Source organism: Gymnoscopelus microlampas (genome assembly GCF_963454915.1).
Source record: "Gymnoscopelus microlampas genome assembly, chromosome: 8".
NCBI lineage: Eukaryota > Metazoa > Chordata > Actinopteri > Myctophiformes > Myctophidae > Gymnoscopelus > Gymnoscopelus microlampas.
This window is the reverse complement of record NC_139945.1, coordinates 9796042-9807602: the sequence shown is the minus strand read 5'-3', so window position 1 is coordinate 9807602 and position 11561 is coordinate 9796042. Positions and strand designations below refer to the sequence as shown.

Genomic DNA, 11561 nt, shown 5'->3' with positions numbered 1-11561 from the left:
GACATTTACTTGTAACAGAATATTTCTACATTTCAGTATTGATACTTTTACTTAAGTAGGCCTACAAAATGTGAGTACTGAAAAAATGCACATGAATCAAAGCGAGTGGTGCTGTTGTATACAGTCTCACCAGATTGTGTGAGGGAAATAAGCATTATTTCACATTATATACATTAGCCTCGATCTCCAGGCTTTTATTGTTTAGTTTAAAAAAATAAAAGCCTGTACCAGCGCGTCGGTGTACCCGGTATAGGAAGTGTTTCATTCCCCCAACCAACCAGAGTGCAGTGGGCGTCGCTCGTAGTGTTGTGTTAACGGGGCGGGGGTTGACGGACAGATCGGTGAACCAATGGGATCAGGCGCAATCTCTCCGCGCCCCTATACACCCGTCCCTCTATACACGAAAACAGGAGCGCTAGTGCAGCCTACCTATACATTGGCTATTTGAAAATAGCAGATCTTCAAGCTCACAGCGTGTCACAATGCAACTTGTTGTGAGCTTGTAGATCTGCTATTTTCAAAGAAAAATATTGAACATTTAAGAATATTTTCAAATGCACAAAAATCTTGTATGGGGTCTCTCTCTGGCACAAAAACATTTCAGAAGGGGGGGTCTGAATGCATATTAATCTTGGGGTCCTTGACATGAACATAGTTTAGAACCACTGGTTTAAACGATATTTAGGAAACAAGCCCAAATAAGGATCTACAATTTAGAAACAAGCCCAAAAAAGCAACTTTTCATAAAAAACAAACCGGACATGGCAACACTGGTGTGAGACCGTCCGTCCATGTCAGGGAGAGCCTTGCTCTGCCACCGAGTGTCACTGTTGCAACACTGTGCCGCTCGGCGTTGCCAGGTTTTTGCGAGAGAAACAAGCAAGCAGGTCTGTAAAAAAACAAGCCCCAATAAGTGACTGTGGCAGGTCAGTCAAACGTTTGTATTTTTTGCAGTGTTTCTCAACATTATCGTGTCAAGGACCCCCAAATTAATATGTATTTGGCCACGGACCGACCCCCCCCCCCCCCCCCCATCTGAAAATCTATTTTGTGCCTGGCCTGGGACCCTGATGAAATAAGGTTTGTGTTGTAAAATCTTTCAAAAACATTCCAGGTTTGTCTATTTACTTACAAGATAGTTTTTTTTTACTTTCAATGCTTTTGCTTGTAGATCTGCTATTTTCAAATAGCCGATGCGATTTAGGGTTAAACCCAGGAAAATTAACCCAAAGTCGCTTATAATAAGCAGACATGGCACTACAGTGCCGCTCTGCCTTTAAGGGAGCAGCGTGGGATTGGCTCAGTGAGGAGAGAGAGAGTGAGAGAGAGAGTGTGTGTGTGTGTGTGTGTGTGTGTGTGCGTGTGCGTGTGCGTGCGTGCGGAGGGGGGGTGATAGAGAAGGAGAGAGAGAGAGAGTGACAGACAGGGAGCGAGGGGAGGTGAAAGAGGGAAGGAGAGAGGGAGACAGATAAGAAGAGGAATTGGTAGAGAGGTGGTGGGGGTGAGAGAGATGGATTGGTGGAGAGAAGATGCGGGAGGTGAGGGGAATAAGGCAGCAGAGAGAGCGAGCAGAGAGAGAGAGAGAGAGGAGGAAAGAGAGAGAAAGAGAGAGAGAGGAGATGGAAAAGGGTGAGAGGAGCAGAGAAGAGAATAGAGAGGAGAGGAGAGAAAGACTGTGATCAGCTGCAGTTGTATGCACTATGCAGAGCTGTAGAGAACAGCATTCTGCTTTTTGCTGTAATTTTCTCTCCTCTCCTCTCCCCCTGGGCCCCCTTCAGCCGCCCCTGAGCCCCCCCGCCCCGACCAAAAAAAAAGGTATCTCCGTCTAATTGCTCTAATGGTTTCTCATGCTCGTTAGACTGATCTTGACCTTGGTGTGTTGGTGATTAGAGCGGGTCAGTGTGAATTAGATGCGTAGGTCTCCGCGGTTTCCTCGTCGATTCCTCAGACGAACATTCACTCCATTAAAAAAAACAAAAAAAACCCAAATCTGCTTTATCCCGTAAATGGACTGACGCGGGAGGAGAGAGGTCAAAAGCACACGTAAATTAATAGCCTCCTGATTGTGACATAATAGCATAACTGTAGGATATACTCTTCTAACTACAATAGGCTACTTAACCACATAAATCCTATGTAATAGTTGTGCCCTCTACACAAAATCTCGATCTAAAGCTCTCAACAAGTCGCATTGCTTGTCGATATGCTATTTTTGTGCTATTTTTGCTACTAATCTCATGTACATACCTACTGTTTTTTATGCTGTATATACAGTATATGGACTGTAGATATCTTTTGATTTAGATTTTTCTGTTTCTCTCCTTGCTCTCCCTCTCTCTGCCGCCCCCCCTCCCCCCCCCTTTTGTTTCTTTCCTGAAAACAACAAAATGATGGAGGTCTCACAAAAATAAAATGTCACCCACTGAGTCACACCTGATTGCACCAAATTGATGGTTAGGTATCATAGTGCAGGGACGTGCAACAATGGGCAATGACACATGCACGTACGCGGGTGCACACGCGTGCATGCAATATGGCTGCTGTGCATAGAGCCTATTGCACCTCTAACACACTCACAAGACGTCGACATTCCTTTCTATTCTCCTATGTGCACGTACTAGGGTGCAATGTACTGTAATGTATTTAAAAACTCTATTTATTTATTTTGTAATGTGTTAAATAATTCAAATATTAATAGGTGGGCATAATAAGCTTCGGCTTCAGCCCATAATTTATTTTGTTGCCTTTATTGTATAAACAACTGTTACTTGCATGTTAAATTATGACCAAAATAAATACAATAAAACTAATCTAAACTGTATCATAAGCAGTAGCTAAAACAAATCAGAAAAATTAATCACATGACTAATGCCACATGTCTTGAACCAATACTATCATTAGGTCTGTCTCAATTCAGGGGTTGCAGCCTCCAAGTGCGGATTTTAAGGGCGATGACGTCACAGTGGCGCGCCAAGTGCTGTCCCATTTCGAAGACCCCTTCAAATCCACCCTTCGAATGTGCCCTACTTTCCCCCTTTTCCAAGCGTACACGCGATGTACGCTTCAAGCACTTCGGTGAACAGCCGAGTCCCACAATGCAACGCGAACTGAGCTGACTGGAAAATTTTCTGAGCGGCCGCCATCTTTTCCACCGCTATAAATTCTCGTCCATCTAAACTTCTAAAACTCTCTCTAACTTCTTTTTTGTGCCACGGAATTTACTTTTAAGATGTTTTAGGATAGCATTAAGTAGTTTAAACTTCATATATGTGGTGATACTATTTAAAAATAAGAATTCAGAGAACCGTCCCGTCGGGTCCTGGGGCGGCCAGTGAAACTCACGTAGCCGTCTAATGCAACCTGTTTTCGGCCTGACTCTTCCAAACATGCCGTTGCTCCCACGGTTGTCCGTGGAACGAACTTGGAGCCAGCCTGAACCAGCCTTAATGGTGGACCAAAGCTGTAAGTTTGAAAACCTTTTAAAAGTGTTGTTGTGTCACGGAATGTACTTTTAATATGTTTTAGGATAGTATGTAGTTGTTTAAACTTCATATATGTGGTAAATGTATCGTGAACGAGCCTACTTTAACGTTAAACCGCGGCCAGCGGTGCTTCTTCTACCCGAACACAGCCAGCTGTTTTCGGGGTAGTCCTTTTCAAATGCCCCCCCCCCCCCCCCCCCCCCCCCGTCAGTGGTTAAACATTACTGAGATTATACGGCTGGTGTAATTGTTGTGTTTAAACATGAAATGTAGTGGGTTGTATGTCACGAGTCCGACTAGTATTTGTTTTAAATTTTGTTAATGGTCAAATTCAGCTGTGGATTAACTGTGGTCGTTAGTAGCGTAAGAGCCCTTTTTGAGTAATGTTTTTATTGCATTCAACAGTGGAGGAAGACCCCATTGATACTGGCCCCAGCCCCCAGTGCCCCGGAATTTAATTTCAAATGTAAGTACCGTGTGTGTGTGTGTGTGTGTGTGTGTGTGTGTGTGTGTGTGTGTGTGTGTGTGTGTGTATGTAGTGGTGGAAAAAGCACTCAAACGTTTTACTTAAGTAAAAGTATCAATACTGCAATGTAGAAGTACTTTGTTACAATTAAAATACCGGAATTAAAAATGTACTTGAGTAAAAGTATGAAACTGTTTGAAAGTAGCAGATGGACAAGCTCACAACGCGTAGCATGTGAGCTTGTAGATCTACCTTTTTCAAATAGCCTATGTATAAAACGGACCTGAAGTGGTTAATGTATGTTTTATAATAATGTAATCATGTATACATTTTATCTGCAAAGTAACTAAAGTTTTCAAATAATTGTAGTGGAGTAAAAGTACAATATTTGCCTCTGAGATGCAGTGGAGTAGAAGTAAAAGTATAACAAATTGGAAATACTCCAGTAAAGTAAAAGTAGGCCTACCTCAAAGCTTGAGGTAGGCCTACTTGAATACATGTACTTTGTTACTTTCCGTGTGTGTGTGTGTGTGTGTGTGTGTGTGTGTGTGTGTGTGTGTGTGTGTGTGTGTGTGTGTGTGTGTGTGTGTGTGTGTGTGTGTGTGTGTGTGTGTGTGTGTCCAGACGTGATGCAGACGTGACTTGATCAAACCACTCTGTATAGTTCTGGGGAAAAAGCTAAAGTGACAGTCTCAAAGCATAGTGCATCTCATTAACCACAGATAGAATCAGAGCTAGATTACAGTTTTAGCTCATGATTGAGAGGACCCTGTGTTGAATGTTACAATGCTGTCACTCAGTTAAAACTGGTTGAGTAGATACAGACCAACCTAATTCTTCTCATTCTATCCCTAACTCAGCCAAGACCCCCGTACTCCCAGGTACTCTGTGCGGACACACGGCCTGATTTCCAGCTGAGCAGGGAGGCTTTGGCAGTACTGTTGGACCTTCTCAAGCTGGAACGGCAACATGGATGGGGTGCCACATTTGAGGTCCTGGTGTTTCTCTTCTGGCTGGCAAGTGGAGCATCATACAGGGTGGTGTCGTGTGTTTGATATGCCTCGTTCCACTGTCCACCGCGTTGTCCACAAGGTCACAAGGGAGGTGGTGGCTATCCACTTCCCAAATACCCCCGAAGACCTGGAGGCAGTGACCCGTGGGTTTGCAAGGCTGGCTGGACATGCTGCCTTTGGAAGAGCAGCTGGAGCAATCGACGGCTGCCATGTCCGTATAACACCACCAATCGGCCCTGATCATCAGTGCTATCAGAACAGGAAACTCTCGTCCATCATCCTGCAGGCAGTCTGCAATCAGAGTGCTCCGCTACATTCCACTGTACTTGAGGTCACTCTGCTCTCCTCCAGGCCATTTCATCCTGGCAGATGGAGGGTACCCATGCCTCCAGCACCCCTCCCCTTCATCACCCCCTACAGGAGGCCAATACCTGGTGTGGGAGCCCAGCGGTTCAACCTCCATCATTCCAGGGCACGTGCCATTATAGAGCGTGCCTTTGGAATGATGAAGACTAGGTTCCGGGCCATCTTCCTGCACCACACCTTTGTACCCTGTGTAAGTAATCACTGAACAGCCTAGTGACCCTATTCTGAGTATAATTTTGTAATATGCTACTATAATGTCACCTACTTCAACGTTCATAAGGTTGTTGCATCTCTGTGTTAAATGATGTATTGTTTTCTCTATTCTCTATTCTGTGTTAATATGATGTATTCTGTGTTAATAGGGTAATTCTGGAAAAACAAATGTAAAAGAATAATAATTATGTAAAAAGGAGGGTGTCTAAAATGTATTACAATATGTTTAAGTGTTTATATAGTTTTACACAAAGGTATTACAAATGTTAACATTGATAGTGTTTATATGAAATGTGTTTTTAATTAGAGTTTCACAGAAAGCACTTTACTGTAATGTTTCCCTGCATTTGAAATAAAATCAATTTGCACTGTTTGATTGTGTTGGACTAATATGATCATATCATGTAGCTGGAATAATTAACATGACTAAATTGTGTTACCAGAACATGATTAAAATATTTATAAATAAATGGAATGATGTTAAAATAACACGACTGAATCGTGTTGGCAACGTGATTGAAACGTGTCTAAATCAATGGAATGATCAGTGGTGGAAAGTAACTAATTACGTTTACTTAAGTACTGTACTGAAGTAACATTTAGAGGTATTTGTACTTCACTTGAGTATTTCCAATTTCCAATACTTTCACTTCTACTCCACTACATCTCTGAGGCAAATATTGTACTTTTACTCCACTACATTTGATAGAGTTAATCTTGTTGATGATAACTTATCAAGTGTCAGAAACCTGCTTAAAATGTCATCTCTGATTATAATATGGTTCTATTTCTCCTATTCTACTTCTGTGCAAGGCCGCTGAGCTGGCTCTGTTTGAGATAACACTCTCCTTGGAGTCCCAGTAACTTTGATTTGCTGTGATGGGTTCAGCCTGATATGTTAACCATAACACTAGGAGGTTAATCTCGGACTGTTTTCAGAACAATACATCTCGGTGTTCTTCTCTACGATAACCATTCTTCTCAGTGCCACGCAGTGACCACTCACCGGTGACCGGTCAGAGCCGAGGTCAACGTGTTGTTTGAGACATTTGTACTGTTTGTCCAAAGAAACTGTCACACCATCATCATCTTCATCATCTACCATCCTCATCTTCATCTGACAACATCACTTACATCAGTTACTTTGCAGATATAAATTATGATATAATGAAACACACAGTAACCACTTTAACACTATTTTATACATAGGCTATTTTCAAATATTTAGTACTTTGAGTACATTTTGATGACAATACTTTTGTACTTTTACTCAAGTAAATGTTTAATTCTGGACTTTTACTTGTAACAGAGTATTTTTATATTGCAGTATTGGTACTTTTACTTAAGTAAATAATTTGAGTACTTTTTCCACCACTGGGAATGGTGTTAATATAACATGACATTTGGGTTTAAAAAAAAAACATCACTTGCAGTACATCGCTTCAAGCACTCGGTGGATAGCCGAGTCCCACAATGCAACGCGAGCCAGAGCCAGCCAGGCTGAGAAGAAGCCGCCATTAAAAAAAGTCCATCGACAGAATAATAGGAGTTGTAATAGAATAGTTATAATAGTTTAAGTAATCTCAGCATTTTTTCCTCCTATCAGCCGTAATGGCGGACAACAGCTGTAAGTTGTATTACTTTATTTTTGTTGTTGTGTCACGGAATGTACTTGTAATGTTTTTTAGGATAGTATGTAGTTGTTTAAACTTCATATATGTGGTAAATGTATTATGACAGAGCCTAAATAACCTATGTAGTTATAGGACAACTCCGATAACCGGGGGATTTCTCCACAGCAGCGGCCAGCGGCGCTCGTTATACCCGAACACAGCCAGCTGTTTTCGGCCTCGTCCTTTTCATATGCCCCCCCCCCCCCCCCCCCCCCCCCCCGCTCCGAGTTCGTGGTTTAACATTACTGAGATTATACAGCTGGTTTAATTGTTGTGGTTAAACATGATATGTAATGCGTTGTATGTCACGAGTCCGACTAGTATTTGGTTTAAATTATGTTAATGGTCAAATTAAGCTGTGGATTAACTGTGGTCGTTAGTAGCGTAAGAGCCCATTTTGAGTAATGTTCTTATTGCATTCAACAGTGGAGGAAGACCCCAATGATACTGGCCCCCCCAGTGCCGCAAAATGTAATTTCAAATGTAAGTATTGTGTGTGTGTGTGTGTGTGTGTGTGTGTGTGTGTGTGTGTTTTACTTAAGTAAAAGTATCAATACTGCAATGTAGAAGTACTTGTTACAAGTAAAAGTCTGGAATTCAAAATGTACTTGAGTAAAAGTATTGGTATCACAATGTGCTCAAAGTACCAAAAGTAAAAGTACTAAAATGTTTTGAAATAGATTTACAAGCTCACAACGAGTCGCATGTGAGCTTGTACATCTACTATTTTCAAATAGCCTATGTATCAAATAGACCTAAAGTGGTTAATGTATGTTTTATATTAATTTAATAATTTATAAATTATATCTGAAAAGTAACTAAAGTTCTCACATAATTGTAGTGGAGTAAAGTACAATATTTGCCTCTGAGATGTAGTGGAGTAGAAGTAAAAGAATAGAAAATAGGAAATACTCCAGTAAAGTAAAAGTACCTCAAAACTGTACTTAAGTACAGTACTTGAGTAAATGTACTTAGTTACTTTCCATGTGTGTGTGTGTGTGTGTGTGTGTGTGTGTGTGTGTGTGTGTGTGTGTGTGTGTGTGTGTGTGTGTGTGTGTGTGTGTGTGTAATGAGAGAGAGAGAGAGAGAGAGAGAGATGACCTATAGTGGATTATATGTATATTTATGTACTTATTTATTTTTAGGGACCAAGGCCAGAAATACCCAATTCATCGAGCTACGGAGGGACCATGCTGACATGTTCACTGGGATGAAAGATACAGCCGCTTCAGCTTGGACGTAAGGCCAAATATAGCCCATTTGTAATATGCTACTATAATGTCACCTACTTCAACCTTCATAAGGTTGTTGCATCTCTGTGTTAAATGATGTATTGTTTTCTCTATTCTCTATTCTGTGCTAATATGATGTATTCTGTGTTAATAGGGTAGTTCTGAAGAAAATGGGTATTGAGAAGAAAATCACCCACAAACAGGCCAAAAAAAAGTGGGAGAACTTGAAGAAAAAATATAAAGTATGTGGTTATCCCTTTTGAAATACTATTTGTTTTTAATCATGACATTTAACCCATTTAGACCTGAGGCTGTTTAAATCCTACCTAAGTTTTCTGAAAAAAATGAATAATTATGATGCTGTATATATCAGTGGTGCCCAAAAGGTAGATTGCGATTTACCAGTAGATCACAAATGCTGTGCAGGTAAGCCTGGTGTTACACCAAAAGTGGTGTCTTCAAACTTCATACTACTTCAGCGAGAAAGCAAATGTGTAATTTTACATTTATTTTGCTATTCAAAAATAGCAGATCTACAAGCTCGTGCTATGAGCTGTATACTGTAGTGTGTTCTACCATGGTACGCTGTATACGCCGTATGGCCTGCAGATCTTTTTCGTCGCCACACCACCGTATACATTCAAAAACAGTTCTAAACGGCGTATCTGATACGTTGATACGCATCTGATACGCTGCACCCAGGAGTGGCTGGGTTGGGGGCGCAGCAATACAAACAGCAAGAATGTGGTCTGACCGTCTGGCTAGTCTAACTCTGAGGTGAAGGCTTATCATGTGCATGGCTATTGTTCTTGGGGTGATAATTAATGGCTACTGGCGTCATAGCACAGCAAAATCTTGAATCTTCAATGCAGTTTGTGTCTTCAATGCCAAGTTAATACTATTCTGTAATAGATACAGGAAGGCTCGCTGTTAACACTGCTATTATATCTGATAAGCCTAACCAGCATTTATTTATAACAATCCTTGCACTTCTATGGTAATATATATTTAAGGGTCCCTGGAACAAAACATTTTGAGATTGGGTCCGTGGTCAAATACATATCATTTTGGGGGACATGAAAAAAGTTTTAAAAAACACTGATAAAGCAACATACGTTTTTCAGAAAAATATTAGGCATTTCTAGAATCGGCCTCAGGTCTTAATGGGATAATAATAAACACTTTTGCTTGTTGTGGTTAACTGACATGATTGATTTCCGCTGCATTAGGAATGCAAGTATCCCAAGACGGGCGAGGGTGTGGAAGGAGGAAAGTCCACTGCTGCAACATGGGCTTTTTATGAACTGATGGACCAGGCTATTGGAGCGCGTCATTCCATCAACCCCCCAGTCCTGATTGCCTCTGTCCCTGATGATGACACAGCACGACCAGACACACCAGGGCCTGGCACGGCCGCAGGGTCTGACATGGCCTCAGGGTCTGCGGCCGTGTCTGCGTCAGGGTCAGCATCAGGGTCAGGGTCAGGGCCCAGTGCAGGCCAGAAGAAGAAGGGCAGAGACGAGGAGCTCCTCACGCTACTGAAGGAGGACATGAGGCTTCAGAGGGAAGCGGAGGAGCGGAGAGCTGAAGAAAGCAGAGAGAGGATGGACAGGCTGTTCTCTCTACTAGAGAGAATGGCTGATAAGTAATGAATTTAAATGTAGAGAGAACAGCCAGTTCATCCTCTCTCTGTGATGTTCATTTAATGTATTGTTGTTGTGCATACATACATATTTATTCATATGTGTTCTTTTCCTCTTGTTTTTTGTTTAAAAAAAACAGCTAAAACATGGCATTTATATACACATTTAAGTTACTTATTTTACAAGAAATATTTAAAATTCAAGGGAAAAGCTTAAAGTATATCATTATTTGCCCTCAACTCCAAATGTTCCGAAATGATCTCATATTCACTTTTTCCTTGGAGTGCATTACCTGACAGTTAGCTGTATCGTTCATGGGATGTTCTTTATATATTCTTTTACTTCAATATTGCCCAGTGAAAACTAACTGATGTAATTGTCAGTGCTCTGGGTGGCCAGAGATGGTGAAACAGGAGGATGGGACTTGAGACTGGTGGTGGGGGCGTGTGCACTGTGCACATGGGGTGATCACTGCCTGCCTCCTGTGAATCGTTTTTTTTTATTTTTATTTCTTTTTATTTTGTACTGGCAGTGCCAGTCCTGTATTTTGCCTTAACAAATACCCACCATTCCGCTGGAATGCCACACAAATGGTTACATCCGCCATGTTTTCTGCTGTAAGAATTGCACTGTTCCTTATAGTACTGATATCTAGTACTACATGTTATGCACTGTTCTGATATATACTGATATATATCTATATGATATGAAAAGTATGATCTGAGTAAAAAGAAAGACGTTCATTTGTTTTCCATGTTTTTATTAAGGCTTTTTAACCCATTAAGAACTGAAGAAGCATCTGTGTCACATTTTGATTTGAGCTAAAAAGCATTATTTTACACTTTGACTATTGAAAAATAGCAGATCTACAAGCTCATAGCGCGGCACGATTGCCGCGCTACGAGCTTGTAGATCTGCTATTTTTGAGAAATTGTAAAAATGTGTGCAAATCTTTGAATATATATTATTTTAAAGGGAACATTTTTAACTCAAATCTTTTCTTCTGGGGGTCCCTGGAACAAAATATTTTGAGATGGGGGTCGGTAGCCAAATATAAATCATTTTGGGGGTCCTTGACATGGAAAAAGATTGAGATCCACTGATAAAAAAACATACGTTTTTTTCAGAATACTGTTAGGATTTAGAAGACATTAGTTACCCCTGTTTATACACAAACTCAAAATACATGCAACTTAATATATAAAAAAAAAAAACATGTACTGTATTTGCTTTCATACGACTAACAATTGATCACTGGCAAATGTGACTGCTGATGCGTCATGTAATGACAAAGTGAAAACGGTGCATGGTGAACTATTTACACTATTTACAGTTATTTACAAAAAGTTGAAAAGTGGAGGAAAAAAAGTAGAAAAATGTGGGCTAAACAGGGAGTCCCTGGCAGTGCTGTTAGACCTTCTCAACCAGGAACAGTGAAACGGATGGAGTGCAACATATGAAGACCCTGGTGTT

At 40.9% G+C, this 11561-nt stretch overlaps 1 protein-coding gene and 1 long non-coding RNA gene across 2 annotated transcripts; both read left to right on the top strand.

Moving 5' to 3' along the window:
• The first annotated feature begins 3177 nt into the window (after nucleotides 1-3177).
• LOC311050443 lies at nucleotides 3178-5913 on the top strand. The gene is made up of 3 exons (XR_014601306.1): nucleotides 3178-3462; nucleotides 3888-3948; nucleotides 4809-5913. It is a non-coding gene; the product is annotated as an uncharacterized lncRNA (long non-coding RNA).
• A 1126-nt stretch (nucleotides 5914-7039) lies between these two features.
• LOC311050442 (uncharacterized protein) lies at nucleotides 7040-10820 on the top strand. The gene is made up of 5 exons (XM_084064522.1): nucleotides 7040-7167; nucleotides 7640-7696; nucleotides 8359-8452; nucleotides 8600-8687; nucleotides 9675-10820. Exons 1-5 carry the CDS (start codon nucleotides 7152-7154, stop codon nucleotides 10092-10094), a joined length of 675 nt encoding a protein of 224 aa, XP_083920648.1. The 5' UTR covers nucleotides 7040-7151; the 3' UTR covers nucleotides 10095-10820.
• Nucleotides 10821-11561: the final 741 nt, after the last annotated feature.

Excerpts from the sequence above, each read along its gene's own strand:
- LOC311050442 (XM_084064522.1), top strand. Across the intron at positions 7,697-8,358 it reads CGCAAAATGTAATTTCAAAT|GGACCAAGGCCAGAAATACC; the intron begins GTAAGTATTGTG and ends ATTTATTTTTAG. Across the intron at positions 8,453-8,599 it reads ACAGCCGCTTCAGCTTGGAC|GGTAGTTCTGAAGAAAATGG; the intron begins GTAAGGCCAAAT and ends CTGTGTTAATAG.